Raw genomic sequence first — 22,210 nt, 5'->3', positions numbered from 1 at the left:
GATGTAATGTGTCATGGAAAGATTTTAAAAGTTGATGGACAAAGATATTGAAATTACCCGATTTTTGATTTCTTGATGTCTTTTGAGTTTAGATTATAAAGAATGAGGGCGTACTTTCTAGTTTGAGAGCCAAATTTGAATATTGAGTGAGAGTGTAAATTTGAGTGAATTAAGTATTTCATTCAAACCTGTCTGGTCATGTGGCAATTGTTTCTGTTTTACTCTTTGTGTTTAGTATGATTGCACTGGAATTAAGAATAATCTTATTCTATTTCCATCTAGTCTCTTGCCTTTGTTTCTCTCCCTTCATCTCATCTCTTCTCCTCTCCCTTCCTCTCCCCCTCTCTCTCCCCCTCCCTCTCTCCCTCCCTCCCTCTCTCTCTCTCTCTCTCTCTCTCTCTCTCTCTCTTTAATTCAGTTTTAATATGAAACTGGTTCATAGTGATTCAAACAATTTTCCATCCAATACATTAAGATACCAAAGATTGCAATTACCTTGAATATACTTTTAATGACCAACATATACCAGAATTTCACAGATGACATTTAAAACAATAAATATGTACTTCGACCCGAAATAAATTTGAAATATATCCATTTACCATAAATATCACTATTATACATTATTGCCAAAATACCCATAGCATTTTAAATTGTTAGTCTTAGAAAGTAAAACGATGCCAACCACTTTCTACACTACATATATGATAATATCGATTATCTAACAAAACACATAAACCACCAAGTCAGTTCTGTTGCCTTTCACAGAAAAATATCCTATATTTCTAAGGCAAATGATATCAGACAAAATGAAGGCAAAAAAATGTTTGCCAAATATCTGCATACATTATTCAGCCAATGCAAAAATAAAAGACAACAAAATTTACATTCCATCTATTAATTTATATTTTTTAGATGTGCTTTATAAAGGTGTGTATTAAATTACAATTATGCATCATATACTTCCTGTTTTCATTTTGAACAAAATCCTAATATGATGAAGTATACTGAAGAGTCTGATTTCTAAGAATCTTCTGCGAATCCATACCACTATGTTCTACCCAAGTTCATATTATGATCTTTGTGGAATAATATTTATCTTTCTGGAGGAATAAAGTACAAAACGTTTCAATTCAATTCAAATGCAAATTTCAAATTTGCACAACTCTCATTAAGCTAACATATCAAACGTATCTATTTTCAATGATAAAATACTAAAAATAAATACTGTCACAATTGTCCTCTTTTATGGTTTAAAATAGATCCATTGCTCTATTAGTGTGAGGAATTTCCCATTTACAAAGATCATTTTACATTCGTAGTTCTCATCTTGTACTGTACTTTTGACACTACTCAGACAATATTCTTAATGTTTATGTATATACAAACACAATTACTACATACTAGCCTGCCATTACACTGGTTTATTCATGCTTTATCAATATTATCCAGCAAGACTTTGGTGTCTACATGGAATATTTATATGTCTTCCCAAGCAGTGCACTGATACTGTTTTCTGGATCTTTAGAAAGCGACTACGTCTTGACAGCAAATATTTGTCTCACCAACAAAAGAATTCACACCCTTGAGGTCTAGTTGTGAATGCGACTTTCTAGAGAATACTTCTGTAATCTGTATTCAAATCTTATTCATACTTCATTAATAAATTATGTACTATTGCATCAATAATGTACTATTCTATTCATTTTTGTTTACCTGTTCGTCATAATCAAATGATGCTTTTAAAAATCCGGAAACTTGTCAGAGGGTTGACCGACATGACTACAACTAATTTATGCATAAAACAGCCCATTTACAGAGATGTTATTAAAATGATCAGGTTAATGTGAATAGTTGGTTCCGAGGTCTTTCGGAGAAGACATGCATTGATCAATTTTTTGGGTAAATTGGTCTGGTTTAGGTCTCCAGTCTCGGGACCTGTTTCATAAAAAAAACGTGTTATCAATCCCAAATGCCGACAATCTAGAACAACTTTCCTGACAGCCGATCAAATATACTGATTTCTATAGCTTATATAACAATAATTTGTTACTGATCAATCGTTTTGTGAAATCGGGTCTTGGCCCTGTCAATGACCCGAATCGTTAGGTCAGTAGTCTCAGATACAGACGCTGTTGTCGATAGCTTTCTCCAAGAGGACTCCAGTGGTGATCCCGCCAAGGATGTCGAGTTGGGAGATGACCACGCTGAGCTCACGGCTTGCCCATGTCACCATCTCGACGGCCATGAGGGAGTCGACACCGTAGTTGATCATGGGTTGACGGAGATCAATGGTGTCGGGGTTGACACACAGCAGGTCACCAAGCTTGTTCTTCACCTATAGTGGGTTTGCAATCAAAAGAAGCAAGATGGTAATATGATTGCAATTAAATGAATATCACGAAGAGTAAATTACCTTATAAGAAAGCAAGAGACACAGAGAGCGGGATGATACGGAAAGAGAAAGAAAAAATACAAATGCTAGAGACAGAGAGAAAGAGAAACAATCTCAAATACAGAAAGAGTCACAGAGAGAAGGGGAAGCTATTTAATTACACACAAAATACATACTTTTAATAGCACACGTAAGTAATGATCATTTAATATAATGTTCTTAGAGCTGAATTATGTTTTTTGGTTTGCTTATTCCATTTCCTTCAGAAGTGCATATTACTCATTGAGATTTGCAGTACTATAATTGTGTATTGATTGAAGCCTAAATGAATGTTAGGAGCGTACCGCGGCCCTTCATGTACTGGTGAAATAATTTGTTGAGAGTCATATTGCACTTACGATATTGTATAGAACTCAGGGATGGACGTAATTTAGAGGTTCTTTATACATTTTATTTTATATATATATATAATATATATATATATATTTGTTTTATTCATTTATTATTATTATTATTATTATTATTATTATTATTATTATTATTATTATTATTATTATTATTATTATTATTATTATTATCATTATTATTATTTTATTTATTTTTTGTTTGGGGGGGGGGGGGGGGTGTTTGAACTTTCCACCCTGAAAGTGTCAAAATTCTTAGGGCCATAAAGATGAAATGTTTCCCTCACAAAACAATTTGATGTAAGTGTCCTCGGCACCCCTCAAATGCGTTTACGAAACGCGCACTTAGAAAACAACATTACAAAAGGTAGAGATGTCGTGGTATAGCGGATGTCCTTTGGCAATACATTCATCTACGTTGGCCACTCTCCACCCAGGTGTAGTAAATTGGTTCTTGGTAGATCTAGGAATGTATTCTTTGAATGCTTTGAGCACCTTGGGGTAGCTGGGCTAAAGCCATGGTAATAGTAGTACTTTGTATGTGCCTTGAGCATCCTCTTTTATTATTATTATTATCATTATTACTATTATAATCATTATCATTATTATTATGTGTGTCTCTTTTTACAAACTAAAGTCAAACGCGGTATATTTGAAAGACAAATGATGAAAATATCCTGGAAACGAATGAAAACCAACAAAGAGATATTGCACATGGCAGGGCGTGAACAAATTGCACTAGTAGGATTAGTTAAGGAGAGAAAAATCAAATACTTTGGTCATGTTAATAGGTCATGTTAATAGGCACCAAAGCTTCTTAAAGGATGTATTGGAGGGAAGAGTGGAAGGAAGTAGACCGAGAGGGAGACCCAGAATCAACTTGGAAGAGAAGGTTAAAAACTGGAGTGGATTAAAACTGCAAGAGTGCACCAGAATGGCAGAAGATAGAGTGAAATGGAGAGATGTTGCAATGAACCTCCGAACCGGGAGAAGATACTTAGATAGAGTTTAGGAAGAGCTGTACCTGTTTCTGTAGGTCTTCCAGACTGAGTTTGCACTCCGAGATGGCCACCTGCTCTCCACCTGCAAGATGACGGAACTTCAAGGTGTGGTCATGGGAGAACTTCAGTACAGATTCCCAGTCCTAGTCACAAATATAGTAAGAGAAGAAAAAACGTTTCATAAATTGACTCAATATCATTAGATTCAGTACGACTCAGATCTATTTCAAGCATTTTTTTCTCGATTATATGAAATACTAATAATAATTTATGTATAAAGATAGTGTCGAATGTAGAAAAATTGTCGTTTTTAATACTTTTTGACATCAAATGAACATTTTATTTTACATTTTATATTTTAATGATTAGTTGCCCTGAGCAATGCATTCTATGAACCACATTATAATGAAATTAGCATGTTAAAGTGCGGAATGATGAATTTCGTTACAAAATGGTTATCGATTCTATTTTGTCATTACTATTATTCTTTAAAAAAGAAGATTTCAGTGTCTTGTTACATTTTATGATGATTAAACAATTTAATTGACGTACCTGGTTTGTAATGCAGACACATGGCGGAGTGTCGGGAGAGGAGAGAAGTTTACCGAGAACCATCAAGAACTCTTCCACATGTAGGCTAGTTTCTCCATCCTTCACCGGTAGAGTTGTCTGTCCTCCGAACTCATAGGCGTCGATTCCACGGAGAGCTCCGACCTGGAGGTTGAGAGCTGGCTTGCCTTCCAATCGCCTCTTCAGAGCAAAGCTCTCAAGGTAGGAGTCTCCAGTCACGCTAGCAACAGCGGATGGGTTGCCCCAGGCAACGTCGTCGCTTGATAAGGTGAAGAAGTAGTCCAGCTCGAGTCCCATCTTGTCTGACATGATGTGGGACAACTTTGCAGGACGAACCTTGGCAGAGAGCATTGCCTGGAGACTGTCGAAGGTGACATCGGACATAGTCTCCTTGCCAGGAAGTCGGTAGCCACCGAGACAGAAGATGCCACGCATAGCTGGAACATTCCTTTTCTTAAGATCGCCGAAGATCTTTGCAATCCCACCGTCTGGGCCCCGTACGTCAAGCTGGTGACAGTACTCAAAGACTTCAGCACCCTTTCTGGTGAGGTAGTTAACTGTTCTGCTTGCTTTGGATTTTCCGCTTTCCATCAGATAGCACATGGCTATGTGCCTGGCGCCATTGTTGTAGAGCCAGCGAGCAAAGATTTGGGATAGACCAGACTCAGCAGCTGTGACGACGTATGTTGCATTCTTCTTGAAGAGTTGCGTAGTTGAGATGACCTTGTTAGGTTTGAATGCTGATGGGATTTCGATGGCAACCTTGCCAGCGTTGGTGATGCTTTCATCTGCAAACAGAGTTGGGTAGTCTGTGATGGGTCGAGAAGTAACATCCAGTGGTTTCAGTTTACCTTTATCCATGAGATCCGTTACCTTCCGCAGGATCCTCTGAAGTAGAGGTTTCTGGTGTTGATTCATGCTCTCAATGTTACAGGAGATCAAAGACCTGTTCTTCTGCAGCAACCGCATCTGTAGCTTAAAGTTGATAGCGTTGGAGTCAGTGATGGAACAGAAGCGCCCACCAGCTGCCAGAAGTTCCAAACTCTTCTCCATCTGCTTGCCCTGAAGAGAGTTCAGGACAACATCCACGCCTGCTCCATTGGTTACATTGTTAACATCATTAACAAATGAAGAGGATGAGGATGTAGGTACAATCATTGCACCCATCTTCTTCAGTGGCGTTGCTGTAGTTGGATCATCTACGGAGCAGATTACCTTAGCTCCTGCGTGGTTTGCAATCTGTACTGCTGCATCCCTTAAACCTGGGTCTGCCACCTGGATGAGAAGAGATTCTCCATTTGTAATGTTAGCTCTTTCTACTAAGCTGTAGTATGCAGTTGCAAAGGCGATGCTGGTAGTGGCAGCCTGTGATGGGGTCAAGTTCTTTGGTTTCTTGACAACAAGATCTGCATGAGCTAGTGTGTACGATGCCAAGCAGTGTGTGCCAAATCCAAGGACTTCATCTTTGGGCTTGACGGTGGTTACTCCTTCTCCAACTTTCTCCACAACACCACAGAACTCCATGCCGAATGAACTGGTATCTTCTTTCTGTACTGTGCTATCCCTTGCGAGATCGACATCTCTCTTGTTGATACCTGCTGCTGAGACCTTAACAAGGACTGTTCCAGGGGCCACCTCCAACCCATCTTGGTATGCAATGCCCAGATCCTCCACTGATGACTCTGTCTTGAAGGGATCAACAGCCTGTGTGAGTTGCCAGTAGGGGGTCTCGTTAACCTTCACTTCAGGGAGCTGCATCCTCGTGAGTCTTGGGGTAAGAACGATTCCATCCTTTACAACCAACTCCATGTCGGATAACTTGTTACCTAGCATTGTGTTCACGAGTCTGGAAGCCCATACCTTGTCTCCATTTGTCACTTCTTCCGGGATATCTACCGTAACGAACGGGATCTGACAGGCATTTGCAGCAGCATGAACAAGACCAGCACCTGCTGCGTTGATAGGTCTGGCTCCTGAGGTCGCGGCAAGGGTCACCATCCACAGCTTGCAGACATTCTCTACATTCACACCGATCTGTTGGAGGAAGTTCAGGAGTACCTTGAACCCGTTGTCGTGATCAACATTCCAGATGAAGAGAGCCTCGATGACTGAACCGTCTTCCTTCAGCTTGCCAAGATCAGCCTTCATGATCTCGTCATATGAGAGAGATGTCACTGAACCCGATAGTGATGAATTGACAAGGTCAGCAAACTTTGCATTGTCGGGATGTGACACCACCAGCCATTGCTTGCGTGTGGTGATTGGTGTGGATTTTGGATTGATGCAAGCACCATCGCCTCCTGCCTTGCGTCCGATAAGTACACTGTGGAAAAGCTCCTTCGGAGACGATAGAGCCACAACATCATCAAAGCCATTCTTCTCCAACGCCTCTTTCCATTCATTTTGCTCCAGCCAGCAACATTCGGGTCTGTCATCTTCAAAGACCCAACATAGACGAAGGGCACCGAAAATCACCTCTGCGATGAACTTGACAGTTGTTGCTTCGTACAGGATCATCCATCCATCGTCGCAGATGAGTTCCCGCATGAAGTAGAGGGCTTCTTGAAGATGGCCAGTGGAATGGAGTGTATCCAAGCAGATCAGGATGTCGACTGAACCTGGCACAAAACCTTGACTCTCGATGTCGGTTTCGATGTCTAGTTGCTGATACTTGACGAAGGGGTAGTCGACCAAGTGGTCTCGGGCATGTGGGAAGAAAGCAACGCTGAGGTCAGTGAATACGTACTCAACTCGTCCTTCTAGACATAGATCCTCAAGATGTTCTAGGATGTGATGGGTAAGACCTCCCATGCGAGCTCCGACCTCTAGCAACCTGACAGTGGCTTTTGTCTCAAGAGCCTTGAGAACTGCTTGTCGAACCATCTCTGCTCCAGCTTTGTAGTAGAATGTGGTAGTCAGTGAATCTAAGAAGTAGGATGCCATACACTCAGGCTTGAACAGGAGTGTCATTGCTGACTGCGGATTTCGCAGTGTGGTTGGAAGATGCTCACCAAGGCACTGTGCCATACTCAACTCCTGCTTTAGTTCTGGTGCCACTTTAAGCATCTCCTCTTTGACCTTTGGGATGTCTTCATACTTGATCTGACGAATTGACGTGTCTCTCTTCAGCTTCTCAAGTCGTCGATAGTACCGCGGATCTAAGTAGTCAGAACGCTCTTTGACGGGTACTTGATCCAAGCCATGCTTGATGTAGGCAAGACAGATTGCTCCCATGTTTGAAAACACTTGTTCTGCCCTTGTGACTGATTCCATGAGTTCAGGAAAGCGCTTCCTCAGATTTTCCTCGTCAAACACCTTGGCGACCTCTTTGATTGGTGGAAGATGTGCTTTGACTGACTGGAATTCTCTCTTGTAAAGGCACTTGTTGATGTCGATGTCCGTCTGTGTACCACTTGTATTCTTACATGTACATCCCTGGATTTCAGCAAGCACCTTTCCGTTCGTCAAAGTGATCGTGACATTTCCCCTAAGTGCCCAGCTGTCACAGTCAATGATGGAAGTGTATGCCAAAAGAGGCTCTCCGGCAGGTAGTGATGGAACATTCATTCGAATGCTTTCAATCATAGCTGGTTGATACAGGCTTGATCGGGCCCCGAGAGTGTAAGTAAGAAGCTGGAAGCAGGCATCTAGGTGGGTTGTTTGGATTCTCTGCTTGTTATCTTGTGCTGGCTTGAGATAACCAACACTTTCTCCATCCCCAAGACACACCTCATTGACCTCTTGGAACTTGGCACCATACTCAAGACCCATCTCCTGCATGTAGCTGTAGAAGTCTTCCGCTGTTGTTTTCTTGGAACATCTTTGAATGATATCATTCACAGGGATGGTATTGTCTTGGGCAATACCCTCCTCTACCTCTGCGCTGCTACATACGTCCCCTTTGTAGCTGATTTCTACCTTGTTTCCATCTCTCACCAAGTCGAGGTTCAGAGTAGCCTTCTTGGTACCTGTGACTGTCTTTTCCTCCGGCCACTCTAGAGACTGTGTGAAGGTTACTTTGTTCACAACAGGCAACTCGTTTTCGCCGCTGGTAGCTTCCATCATGTACTCGACATATCCAGACTCTGGGAAAACCAGCTTGTCCTTTGCAGTACGGTCACTATGGAAGGGGAATGTTTCAAGACTGAGCTGCCCATTCTGACCTTTGTACGTACGATCGTCAAGGCCTAGACGGCGCTTACGTCGGTACTCTGGCTCTAGCATGAAAGGCTTGTGTTGCCACGGGTAGAGTGGAAGTTTAGTGTAGGCAGCAGAGTCCTTGGTGATGTTTTTCCAGTTCAGTGACACGCCGTTGTTGTGCATGTTAGCAAGGCCTCGAAGAGCACACATGCGATCGTCTTGGTTTCTTTGTCCAGATGCGATGGTTGTAAGTTGGATCTTCACTCCAGAACCCTTTACAATTTGATTGACGGATGATAGCAGAGTGGCAGCGGAAGCGCATTCCAGGAACATATCACACTCGAAATCACGCAGGACGTTTTCAACAGCAGACTGGAACTCAACAGCGTTACGGATGTTGTCCCACCAATAGGCCGTCTTGAAGTCTCCTTCGTAGCGAGCCCCGGTCAGGGTGGAGTAGAAGGGGATGTTTCGCACACCGGCTGGAGTCTTCACCACTTTCTCCATCTTCTCCTTGAAGGTCTTCTCAGTTGGGTCCATGTCTGGTGTATGGAAAGCACACTGGACACGCAGCTGCTTGGCGATCGTTGGGTTATCTGCAGCAATCTGTTCAATGGCTTGAGTGTTTCCTGCGATGGCCGTTGATCCAGGTGCGTTGATAGCTGCAACATAGAGGCGCTCGTGCTTGCTACAGAGTTCTCTGGCTTCCTCAAGGGTCATCCTCAGCGCTGCCATGCTTCCAGTTCCCTTAAGCTTTCCCTGTTCAACGCTCCTGATGTAGATGGTCTCCACAGCTTCTTCAAGGGTCATTCCTCCACAGGCATATGCAGCCGATACCTCACCAAGACTGTGTCCAACCACACAAGCGGGCTTGACACCCCAGTGGGTCCAGAGGTTAAAGAGACCGAGTTGCATGAAAAGGATGGATGGCTGAGAGACTTCCAGATCATTGATAAAGGTGTCGGGCTTGTAATCTGCCGAATGTGGGCGCTCGACAAAGAGAGCTGAAATTTGAGAGAAAATATTCGATATGAAAGGAAAGACTAAATTAAATTATTGAAAAAAATATATAATACTTGCGCAACTTAGTAGCCTCATGATGTATTCTTATTACTCGCCGAGGTGGTTAAAATTATATCTCTGAATATTCAAAAGGTATTTTCTATTTAATCCCACAAAAATTAACAAAAATAATAAGCGGTGGAGAAGTTGGGGTGGGGTGAAAGAATTTGCTATGAAAGCTGAATGTCCAAAATAGTTATGAAACGTTCTCTACAACGTTTCAGGGAGCTTTACATTGGCATAATATTAGAAATTGCAATTGAGACAACATTTAGGCTTTATCATCTGGTGCTCTATTATGAAGTCAGTGAAATGTATAATGAACCTAAAATCTTCTGAGTGGAGTGTTCCCATCCTATAAAAACAAACCCATTGATAAATTATGAGTTCTATCGCCTTTTTTCCTCAACGGATCATTAAACAAATATATATTTGCTAACTTATCAACTACACTGCTAACTTGGGCTGCATTTTACGAACCCGTTTTAAGTACAAGTTCACCGACATCCCTTCCATACACGTGTATCGCAATTAACACGTGTTTGAATACTATGTCAGTGAACTTGTACTTATGATGGTTTTGTGAAAAGACTGTCAGATGGGTAAATTACTGAATTGTTCGGAAATTGTATCCGACCCCTAGCTCCTCTCCCCTTGTATTAAAAATGGTCTAGCAATGTATCTAATCGCATGCACTGACTTACATTTTTCTTCGAGAACGGACCAGCCACTGATCTTCTTGAAGATGGCATCACACTCGTCCACGGTGTTCTTGAAGACTGGCTCCGTCTTGTAGAGTTGTCTTCCCATGTTGCCGTACTGCTGCCCTTGGCCAGGGAAGATCATGCAGATCTTGGGCTCACCGCTGTAGACGGTGCCGGAAGTTGCGTTCTCGGCGCCACCTGTGGGTTAAGATAAAAGATGAGTTCAGTGATGATGTTGATAATGATGATAATGATGATAATAACGATGGGAATAATGATAATAATAATAACAATAATAATAATAATAATAATAATAATAATAATAATAATAATAATAATAATAATAATAATAATAATAACAGTATTAATAATAGTAATAATCCGTTCCTGAATAGAGCGTATCACATTTAGACCCTTTGTGCTTCACAAGACCTTACCCCCCCCCCCCAAAAAAAAATAATAATCTCGCTCTTTATTACCCATTCAACCGTTTTTACTAAATTTCATCCAGCATGTTAATTGCTTTTTGTTCAATAGTAAGGCTTCAGACCAACTGCATTTAAGAAAACATATACTAAATTTGTATCATTTATTTGTTTATTTATTTTCAGTATAAAATAAGCGGGATTGCATCTTCAGTTAACAAACTGCTATACCTGAGGGCCCTACACAATATAAGCAACATATATTTATTAAAAAAAATACAGACTTAATTAAGTACAAATTACACACATACATAACATTACTGAAACGAAGGTTTTGAAAACAAAGATAAATAACATAAGAAAAGATATGAATATAATATTGTTAAGTGTAAACATATAGTATGATCAAAATATCCAATTGATGAATTATTAAAATGTCCAAGTACTGATTACGGCCGTTAAAAAACGTAATAAGTAGGAGAATGTTGAGCGGGAATCGATTGAGGGAGAGTAAAGAAAGATGGTAAAGTGAGAGTAGGAGAGAAAGAGAGAGAAAGATAGATGAAATGAGAGAAAGTGAGATAGAGTTATAAACAAATATTGTGCTCACGTGAAGATTTTAATTACCATCCCAAGTATTCAGTCAATTCAAAGATAAATTTGTTTTTATATCAATTAAGGAAACAATGATCGAATGAAAAGAAGGAGATATGGATATATATATTTAGAAAGAATGAAAGCTAAGTTAGACATGTTTGTTGACATGTCTGTCTCACCTGTTTCAACAAAGTCTTTCATCTGAGCCTTGAACTGCTTGCCTGAGCTTGAGATGACAGTGAGTCTGTTTTCATGAACTCGTCGCCGTGTGGACATCCAGGAGACTGCACTCATTGCGTCCTGGTCGATATCAAGGTTCTGCCACTGTTTGGCAACAGCTGTCAATGCCTCTGGAGACTTGGCAGATAGAGGAATGATGATAGGTTGACCTTCCTTGTCGGAGTCACCAAACTTCCATCCGCACACCTGTTCTGGAGTCAGCTCCTTCTTAGGTCTCTTTGGTGCTTCCTCGAAGATACAATGAGCCAGGGCTCCAGCAAAACCGAAGGAGTTGAGGCCAATGATGTGTTTGTCTTCGGTTGGGAAGGGCTGGACGTTGGTTACGATGTCCAGCTTCATCTCTTCAGGGTCGATGTGGGGGTTTGAAGAGACGAAATTGATGGTTGGTGGGATGGTACGGTTCTCCATCATCAAGGCGACTTTGATGGCAGCTGTCACTCCGGCAGCAACCTCGGTATGTCCAAAGTTGCTCTTTACGGATCCAATCTTGAGAGGGTTGTCTTTGGTGCGGTTGAATGCCCTGGAGATGGCCTCTGCTTCCAGAGGATCACCAACCATGGTTCCGGTGCCGTGAGCTTCGACATAGTGCACATCGGACATGGACACACCGAACTTCTCATAGGCTTCCTTCATGACGTACTCCTGAGCAGGAGGAGATGGCATGGTCAAACTGTTGGCTAACCCGTTGGCTGCGATGGCGCTACCGCGTATGACAGTATAGATGTGGTCATTGTCAGCAAGAGCCTGGCTGAGGGGTTTGAGGACAATGGCGCCCCATCCTTCACTGCGGACGTAGCCATTGGCGGTACTTGAGAAGGGACTGCAACGGCCATCTGGTGAGAGAACACCAAGGGCGCTGAACCCGACTGTGATGTCTGGGAGTTGGATACCATTGCAAGCTGACATCAATGCAACGCTGCACTCTCTGTTCCAGAGACTGGTACAGGCCAGATGGAGAGCCGTCAGTCCGCTGGCACAAGCTGTGTCGACTGCAAAAGAAGGCCCTTTGAGGTTGAACGCATAAGAGATACGGTTAGCCGACACACTGTGCGCAATACCGGTCAGGGTGTACGCATCGGTAGTGGACGTATCGACTAGCTGGATGGCGTGATCCATCATACCAATACCGACAAAGACACCACAGGATTCACCTAGGTTATCAGGGTTGATCCCTGCGTCCTCAAATGCCTCATAGTTGACCTCCAGGAGATGGCGCTGTTGAGGGTCCAACGATGCTGCTTCTCTGGGCGAGATCTTAAAGAACAGGTTGTCGAAGCCTTCCAGATCATCGATGAGTCCGCATCGCTTTGTCACCATCTTTCCTTGTCTTGTCTGGTCCTCGTCATGGAAGTTATCGATGGCCCATCTTTCTGGAGGAATGTCCAGGATGCACTCCTTACCTTCCTTGAGAACCTTCCAGAAGTCATCGGTAGTGTTTGCGCCACAAGCATGGCGAGTTCCTGGAGTGAATCAAAAATCGTACAACTTTACACTGTGACTTCATTATTGGTCTCTTTTTATGTGAACTAGTCATGTGAAAAGCACTTTATTATAAATTTAGTATAGCCCCAAACAATAATTTAGTCACTGCATACACTATTTGAATATTAAAAACAGGAAAATATTTATTCAAACAAAAAATTAGAAACTTGGATTTTTGTAATTCATTTATATTTTTACATCTAAAAAAACAAGTCAATAAAAGTTGAAGTATTGAACACATATCGTGATGTAATCTATAAAGATCAATTTACTTGTCACACTATTCTTTCACATATCGGTTATAATATATATTTTTTAAATAAATGGAAGAAGGGTGAAAGGGATAGTTGTCTTTAAGGCTCGCTATATATTCTTCATTTCTAATTGATGATTTTTGTTTAAACATCCTCCTCGAGAACCTATACAATTAAAACGGACCCCCCTCCCCCTTATAAGTCCCCCCCTGTGGGTTTCACCCCTTTTAACCTTCTGTTGTGATATATGGATGTCGTAATTTTCAATTAATCATTTGCAAATATTAATAGTTTTCCGAAAGACTAATTTTCACTACATCATATTAAACCACGATGGTTAGACCGTCGTGTAAATCAAAGCCATTGATTAGGAAAGTTTGACCAACCAGGTTTGGCACAATATGGCGAATACTAGGGACTTTTAGATTTGCACAACGACAACGTGGATTGCTACGATCGACGTCCTGTTAATGCACTGCCTTGAATGGACGTCACACGTATCAGTCCACGCAAATCTAAAAGTCCCTATCGCTTTGTTGGGCGAGCAAAAACAAAGAATTTCCGGCATGCTGTGACCAAGAGAAAACAAGTTGACCAAACTCTGTGTATAGATGTATGGCTCTGGGGTAAATGACCCTTGGACGAATAAAAAGTATTATGTTATGCTTACCAATGCCTACCACGGCGACGGGGAAATACCCCCAGCTGGTTTTATTGCTTCCCATGTTGATTTCACTTTAGAAGATGGTTGATCTGGAAAGAAGATTAAACAAATCGAAAGAACACGACGTTAAAGACAACATAAAGATATAGGATGTTCAAAATGAAAATGAACAAAAGACAGTATCGAATTTGCTCAAAGTTGAACTTTGCCGGACAATTCCTTAGTATAACTTTGATTTCAATCGCAACAATTGCAAAACGAAGCAGTTACAGAAAATGAAAAGTCGACAACGAAGAGAATGGCAGTGGAAAGTTGTAGGATTACACTTCTCCAGGGAGTGGAGATTGCGCACACAGTGTGTGCAGGCAAGTATTGAATCCAATGGCCGGGGTAATATTATATCAGTGAAGCGCTTTGAGACACCGTAGATGTATTAAGCGCTATATAAAAGCGAAATGATATTATTAACATTATTTCCCGCAAATTGTTTATTCAATTACCAGTAACATTTACAGTTACAATGATACGCCTCGTGCGCAAAAGGCATAGGAAACACAATCACAAACCCTTTCAAAACATCAACTAAAGGAGTCAAAGGGCAATTGCAATACCGTATAAAGTGTGGCTAAAGCAATCATATCATTCAAATGTTTCATTTAAAAAGATGACGCACAAGACTATCGATATCGCCTTAGGTTGATTTCTCGAATATCTTTGCGATCGTGTGAGGAGTTGATTAGTCACGTGACCCTTGCGTCATAACCTAATTCTAAATGTCACTTAACCATTGGAATGAATAACAATGTGTGGTACTACCCGCAAAAATATCAAAATACCATCAAAATTCTCTCGAATTTGATAGGCCAATCAAATTAACTGAAGATATAGAAAGGAATTATTCGTATTTATTGCCGGACATGAGAGTTAAATTGCGGAAAGCATTTGTTAACAACTTCCCTTCCTATCGCTCTCAATGTTAGAAAGAGATGCGGGTAGAATTAAAGACCTTGTTCAGACAGACAGTTTTCAGTTTCTGCATATACAAATGACACCAACGTATAGAAAGCGAAATTTTATCTAACCACGTTCACACACGAGGAAAAAAGGACCGACTTTTGACACACTGGACATGACTGACAGAGAGAGAGAGAGAGAGAGAAAGAGAAATAGAGAAGGAAAATAGGCCACAGAGGCAAAGAAGAGGCAAAGAGAGAGAGAGAGAGAGATAGAGAGAGAGAGAAGGAAAAGAGCCCCCAGAGGCAAAGAGGAGGCAAAGAGAGAGAGAGAGAGAGAAAGGAAAGAGACAAAGGTAGATAGGGGCGGGGCGGGGCAAAGTGTTTGAAAGCCGTTAACAAAAAAAAATCAACGGTCCACAAATAGGCTAACCAATAACTGCACTACTACACTGTCGCTCATTAAGGTGGAATATTTTTTTTTATCCCAATTTATGGAATTATTTGAAAAATGATTTAAAAATAATAGATCTAGATAATAGTATACATTCTCGGATTTTATTGAATAATAATTTGCCAATGTGTGTTTTGCGTGACTGCTAAAGCATGTGTATGCTAATATGCTTATCAAATAGGGGACCTATGCCCTTAAGTCATAAATGACAGTAATGAGGATTAATGCCCCACAAAAGGGCACTAATATAACACATCGACATGGTTTTGATCATGGGGCCTCACAGTTACGCGGCCATTGCTTTGTCACTGAACCATGACTGTACGCAGCGGGAGCTAGGGTAGGGGGCAGTTTCCATAAAAAATTTTAATTTTTTTTAAATGCAATAAATGTTCAATAATTTATTGCATTTTACCCCGGGTCCCAACATAAAAAATCTTCTGTGTGCCCATGCCTTGAGCTATAATGCATGGCCGTCCAGAGGATTTTTTTATGTTGGGGACCGGGGTAAAATGCAATAAATTATTGAAAATTTATTGCATTTTCTGTGTTTTTATTTATTTATGGAAACTGCCCCCTACCCTAGCCCCTGCTGCGTACGGTCATGGTTCAGTGACAATGCAATGGCCTCGTAACTGTGAGGCCCCATGATCAAAACCATGTCGATGTGTTATATTAGTGCCCTTTTGTGGGGCATTAATCCTCAACAATGTAATTTATGACTTGAGGGCGTAGGTTCCCTAGTTAATAAGCATAGTAGCATACACATGCTTTAGCAGTCCCGCAAAACACCCATTTGCAATTTATTATTCAATAAAATCTGAGAATGTATACTATTATCTAGATCTATTATTTTTAAATAATTTTTAAAATAGTTCCATAAATTGAGTTAAAACTAAAATATTCCACCTTAATGAGCGACAGTGTATATAATAAGTTTTACCTTATATCTTATTTTCGGACAAGAAATGACCACTTTGATACATTTTGTAGATGGATTATTAGACAAGAGCAATATATATTATCAAAGCCCCACCGCACCAGTTTGGCCAGGAGGGATTAGACATCCCTGCATTGTCACTGACAGGTGGTTATTTCAACAAATAAGCTCTCAATTAACATAAGAAAAAGATGATCATGGGGGACCAATGGTCACCGATTAGGCATTGTTTGCTATGGTACCTCAACCCGAAGATATTAAATATATTCCTAAACACTTTCATGACTGAAATCACTGTGGATAGCGTATTACCAGGCTTATACACTCTTAATGATTATAATTATCACTGGAAGCTGTAGAAATAGATATACATGACTTTGAAGCGACACGATATGAATGTTCAACAAAACAATCGGAAGCCCTCTATATCTTGCCAAACTTAAACTGATAAAACGAATTAGGCTACTGCCGGGTAGGAGGGGGGGGGGGGGTGGTTCATCTGGCCCGTGCCCCCATCCCCTTTGAAAACCAAGTAATACACCTTCAGTTCACATGTCCGAACATGTACCCCCCCCTTCCCACCACCACCCTTACCTCTTTTAAGGTGGTGAATTTTTGTCTTTCTTTTTTTTCAGGGGGGGGGGGGGAAGAACGATTTATTTACAGAAAGGACCTGAAAATCAGGATAATAATTTTTGCCTTTTTGTTTATCGGCAAATTTGAGGAATGTTATGCCCCCTTTTTATTTTATATTTTAAAATACCGGGTCCGCCATTTCGTGATGCAACAAATGGCTCTTCCCAGGACATCACGAGATCAACTGAGTATTATTAATTGGTTTCGATTTGAAGTTAGCTAACTGAACATTATTTTGGGGTATTCCCTTCGGCTTCCCGTCGAGAATTACCATGCCCACTATTGATATAAAATGTTTCCGGTTTCAAAGTCAATCGGAAGTCCTGGGGGATGTTTCACAAAGATTCTAAGTTGAACTTATCTCTAAGTTGGACTTAAAAATTATGGAAAGCCGTTAGCGTCTTTGAAAATATTTTGTAAAAGTTATTTTGAAAGGCATAAAATGTTGATTCAAATCATTCATATTTTCTATCATCAAGGAGATTTCATGTTCTTGATGTGGAATTTATAAAAAAGTCTAAAATACTTGAATTTCTGCTTTTGAATATATTTCATTTTAAGGCTCCAATGGCTGTCCATAATTTTTAAGTCCAACTTAGTGTTAAGTTCTACTTAGGATCTTTGTGAAACACCTCCCTGTTTTTTTTTTTTTTTTTTTTAATTCACTGATTTTATATCTCAAAATTCCAATTCTTTTTCGGACATAACATAGAAACAAAGCACTTTCCAAAGTCATAGCTTACACAAAACTGCAACATAGTTATACCAAAGCTTTTTATCATTCAATAAACGAACATAAATACGACATAATTCATTGTTCAAAATTTCACAATGTATAGGACTAAAATATATCACAATTACATTATAGGGCAATATTACCACACTACATAGTTAATTCATCCAAAAAACTTTGCTGTACTCCTTTTTCTTCAGAATAAGACTGAATACTTTTAGAAATCCATTTCATTTCATTTTCTTCTGTTAGTTTTTTTTTTAATCCACAAAACGTATACTAGACTATATTGAAGGGGAAAAAAGGATTTACAAACACTTTGAATACGAAAGTTGCATGACAGTGAATATCTGAATTTGATACGTTAATGGCATATAATTATATTTGAAAAGCGGAGTAACGGTAAGCTTTGATGATAACTTGTGCTTATTACAAAGAAATGGCATGATTTAGACAAAAAGTTTTTCACTGAGATTTTAGCATTACTCAAGACGGTCTTAAAGCCTACCGGATCCCTTAAAATAACGGTATTAGTAGTCACAAGGTAGAATAACTTGCAAATGTGCACGTAGTTTGAACATTATCGTCAATTTTGTAATTTTATGACGGGAAAAGAGAAGGGCTTTCGGGACAATAGTCGATCTCGGCTGTCATAGATTCTGACAGAATTACATCAGAATAGGCCTAATAAAAATGTAGTAAATTATAGATAGTTTAAATAATCTATTTTCCATATCTACGAATATGAAGAGTACTATTATATATATATAACCATTTCAAATATCTCTATCAAACCATTTTAAACAATCACAGTTCACGGCAAATCTTTTAAAAACAAACACCGAATGTACATGACACACTTAAACGATTACTATGATAAAAATCTAGTGCAAAAGGGCAATTATATTTGAAATTTTGTAATTATATTTGACCAGTGATTATCTTGAACTTTGATGATGGGTAAATACAGTAATTGAAGTTGTTTGTATGTTCTAAATCCATTTATGTGGCATCCCTCACACCGGTCCCAAAATGGTTATTTGAGTATTTAGATAAATTAACTTTCGTATTTGTGTGGGGTGGAGGAATGAAATTAACAACTTTAAGTTTATATGAACACGTAATTCAACAAAAATGATGATGATGATGATACAAATTTAATTTGTTACATTAATTTACAGCATAAAATATAGCTATGCCTGGAATTTTTGTAGTCGATGCAATTTTACAAAGTAGGCAAAGAATATTTCACTTAGCACTATCATAACATTTGATGATTTGATTTGCTTTTTAAAAGTAGAATAAGTTTACATTTACAAAGGTTAACATTGATAACCAATAACAAATATAATATTTTCATCACAAGCACTCAGCTGAATCGTTCGGAATATTCTCCAATGAGCAAATAAATGAATATTTTTGAAATTCGGCGAAATAAACAGACAGAGAGTTGTCTAATAAAATACGCATACTGCACTGAAAAGCATTATCTGTCGCAGCTTCAACTTGATATAAAATGACAAAATCATTAGATTTGACAATACTACAAAGTAATGTGCTCCATGTTTACAATTTTGTTGGGATCAAATTTACTTTGTGAAGTTGTTGACATCGGATTGTTCGATCTTTTTTCTGTACATAGGTGGAATATTGAATTTACCAAAGTATATTTATTTATAAAAGAAAATTCAATCTCATTCAACGTTTAATATTTCTTTGACATTGTGTGACACTGAGAAAAAAAGACGAACAATGAAAAAAAAAAAACTATATTTAATTGCCTGCTTTAGTATTAAGTTATTAATATTTCTTGAGAAGACCCAATTGAGCACACAACACAGTCATCATGTAGGCCTAAAATAAACGACAGTTCTATATGCTACTTTATATACAGGTATATATTTTCCGTTTGATTAAGTATTCACAGCTAGGAATACAGCTCACATTGCTTTCTGTATTTGTCTCTGTTTTATAAAAGATAGATGTTATAATGTTCAAAAGAAAACGACAATTTGAATTTAATGGGAAATTGTCTTTAATACGTAGGTAACTTTAATTATACTTTTAACGATTTTCAAAGAATAAATTGAATTGGTAAATGAAATGCAATGTTGAAGGAGACTTACCTCTGTTTCTTACTGCAACTCTCCAACAGCGTTGTGTGTTTCTAAATCCCTTGTAACAAGCACTGATTAGAAAACAGGAATGGTTGAGAAACTGCTGAGAAGGGACTTGGTCCTGGACCCCTTGATGCCTTCTTGTTGCAGTGGTGAAAGAAATAAGACAACACCCTCTCACCAGCTCGCTCCTATTTATACCAGAATCCAAGTCTTGGGATTTCCAAAGATGAGGGTAGTTTTAAATTCGCAATCAGCATCATCTTATGAATATTCATTAGCCTCGCCTTGCTATACACGTGATCATTACTACATGGGTATCAAAAGGGGGAAGTGGCGAGTTCCATAGGTCGAAGATCTGTGTTGGAGAATTCTCGTTTATAGTTTCACATTTTTGTTGCTGGTAATTAATAGCGATATAAGGGGGGGGGGGGTAGGGGAATCAAGACCCCTAACTGAATTTCTTAAATCTTTCAAATTCTCTTCGTGTGCCGAACATGTAGAAAATTAATGGAAGAAGCCCCCTTTGCTGAAAGGTAAATAAATCAACTCATTCTGCGGACAACTTGAGGTCGAGAGACAATCCGATATTTTGGCTTCAGCTGCTGAATATTCATGACTTGCGAGGATTGTCATTGCTGATTGGTTATTTGGTGATATGCAACTTGCTGATATAATCACGCTATGATATAAGAATGGGAAATCCCAAGTGATATTCTGCGTAAGAACGATAATGTGGTATATCTACTCATCAATTAGCCAAGAAGATTTGTATTCTTTTATACCGCAATACTTTTACTTTTCATTTCTTATCACGTTTATTTCGAAAAAAAAAATGAGATTCACCATTAATCAACGTAAAGGAAAGAGATCCAATAAAATAAACTTAAACTTGATTTACTTATATACACTAACAAAACTTGTATATCATTTTGGCTTTTTCATTTTTGTTTACACATTCTAGAGAACTAGTGATTAACATTATCATAGCCAACATTGTCATCATAATCAGCAGCAACATCAGCACCATCATAACCACAGTAATGATCTTCATCGCCATCAACATCACCTCTGCTACAAAATCACCACAGTCATCATCACCATCATTATTATAATCATTATCAATGATGTAACATTACAATTACTACCATCATCACCATCATCATATCAATGTCGTCATCTCGTCATCACCATCATCGTCACCACCATCCTAACTAACCACTCTCATCACCATCCCCATTATCTAATCAAAACATAATCGCCATAATAGTTGCAAAACATTAAACTTGATTCTCTTCGCCAAATCATATATATCATTTTTTGCTGTTTTTAACACATTATAGAGAACTAGTGATGAACATTATCATCTCCATCGTCATATTACCATCGGACTTAAATTGTCGATATCGGTAAAAACACATCTGTAACCTTTCAATTGCAGACAGGATCTAGAGAAATCAATATGCCTACAAGTGTTATAGGTTCAAATTTGCCTACGTTTTATGATTTTCCGACTAAGCATTTTGATACGATTTGTCATTATGCCCCATCCCCCGCCCCCCCCCCCCTCACACCCTCTCCTGTCGATGCATTCGTTATGGAATTAAATGATGCGGGTATAATACGAATAAGCGTTCCATGAGACATGCCTGCACTAGTGCGTGGTAATCGGATGTACCTTTTTAAAATAGAAGGTAAGGGTATATTACCGTTAGGTACTGAATTATTGTAATTGACTTAATGTAGTGCCACAGTGTGTTAGTTAATAGGAGAAGAAAAATGGAATCATAACTATCATCATACTAATCAGTGGCATATCTAACATAGTGAGAAGCTGGGGTCAAAGACGAGAATCTCCGGCCGCTTAATTCATATTTACGGCTGTGCAAAGATCAAGACGTACATATTCAGACTACTTTTTAATTATTATTTTGGGATGTATTTCCCGAAAATAGTAAAGAAAAGAGGACACAGTGAAAGACAAAATGTATCGACAATTTGTTGCCACAGTGTTTATGTCACTCAAAATGTCGTTTGTAATCGTGTTTCTATCCCGAGATTTGACGCGGTCGGAGATTTTCCCCTCTGATCGACACTGGCGTAAAAAAAAAAGCACAAAAGCTTATGTGTAGGTTTAAAGAAATGAGTAGAGATGAGAAAGTGGGGTAAGGAGAGAGAGAGAGAGAGAGAGAGAGAGAGAGAGAGAGAGAGAGAGAGAGAGAGGGAGAGGGAGAGAGAGAGAGAGAGAGAGAGAGAGAGAGAGGGAGAGAGAGGGAGAGAGAGAGAGAGACGCACTGTATATGTATATATGAAAATGTAAAGAGGGGGAAAGAAAGACAGGGAGAGAGGAGAAGAAAGAAAGAGAGAGAGAGAAAGGGAGAGAGAGAGAGAGAGAGAGAGAGAGAGAGAGAGAGAGAAAGAGGGAGAGGGGAGAACAAG

General features: G+C 39.4%; 1 protein-coding gene across 1 annotated transcript; it reads right to left on the bottom strand.

Annotated features, from left to right (window-relative positions):
- Positions 1–491: 491 nt before the first annotated feature.
- LOC588806 (probable polyketide synthase 1) lies at positions 492–19,952 on the bottom strand. The gene is made up of 7 exons (XM_788471.5): positions 19,781–19,952; positions 13,945–14,027; positions 11,478–12,998; positions 10,277–10,474; positions 4,353–9,514; positions 3,824–3,943; positions 492–2,338 (listed from the first exon to the last, which is right to left on the bottom strand). Exons 2-7 carry the CDS (start codon positions 13,997–13,999, stop codon positions 2,120–2,122), a joined length of 7,275 nt encoding a protein of 2,424 aa, XP_793564.3. The 5' UTR covers positions 14,000–14,027; positions 19,781–19,952; the 3' UTR covers positions 492–2,119.
- Positions 19,953–22,210: the final 2,258 nt, after the last annotated feature.

The sequence above is a fragment of the Strongylocentrotus purpuratus genome, unplaced genomic scaffold (assembly GCF_000002235.5).
Source record: "Strongylocentrotus purpuratus isolate Spur 01 unplaced genomic scaffold, Spur_5.0 spur5_scaffold_4, whole genome shotgun sequence".
Lineage (NCBI taxonomy): Eukaryota > Metazoa > Echinodermata > Echinoidea > Camarodonta > Strongylocentrotidae > Strongylocentrotus > Strongylocentrotus purpuratus.
Note: the sequence above shows the minus strand (reverse complement) of the source record. Positions and strands in the feature narration are given on the sequence as shown.

Coding starts and splice junctions, on each gene's coding strand:
- LOC588806 (XM_788471.5), bottom strand. CDS start 13,999: ATGGGAAGCAATAAAACCAGCTGGGGGTATTTCCCCGTCGCCGTGGTA. Junction 12,999..13,944: donor CGTCGCCGTGGTAGGCATTG/GTAAGCATAACA, acceptor GATTCACTCCAG/GAACTCGCCATGCTTGTGGC. Junction 2,339..3,823: donor TGGAAGACCTACAGAAACAG/GTACAGCTCTTC, acceptor AACCCACTATAG/GTGAAGAACAAGCTTGGTGA.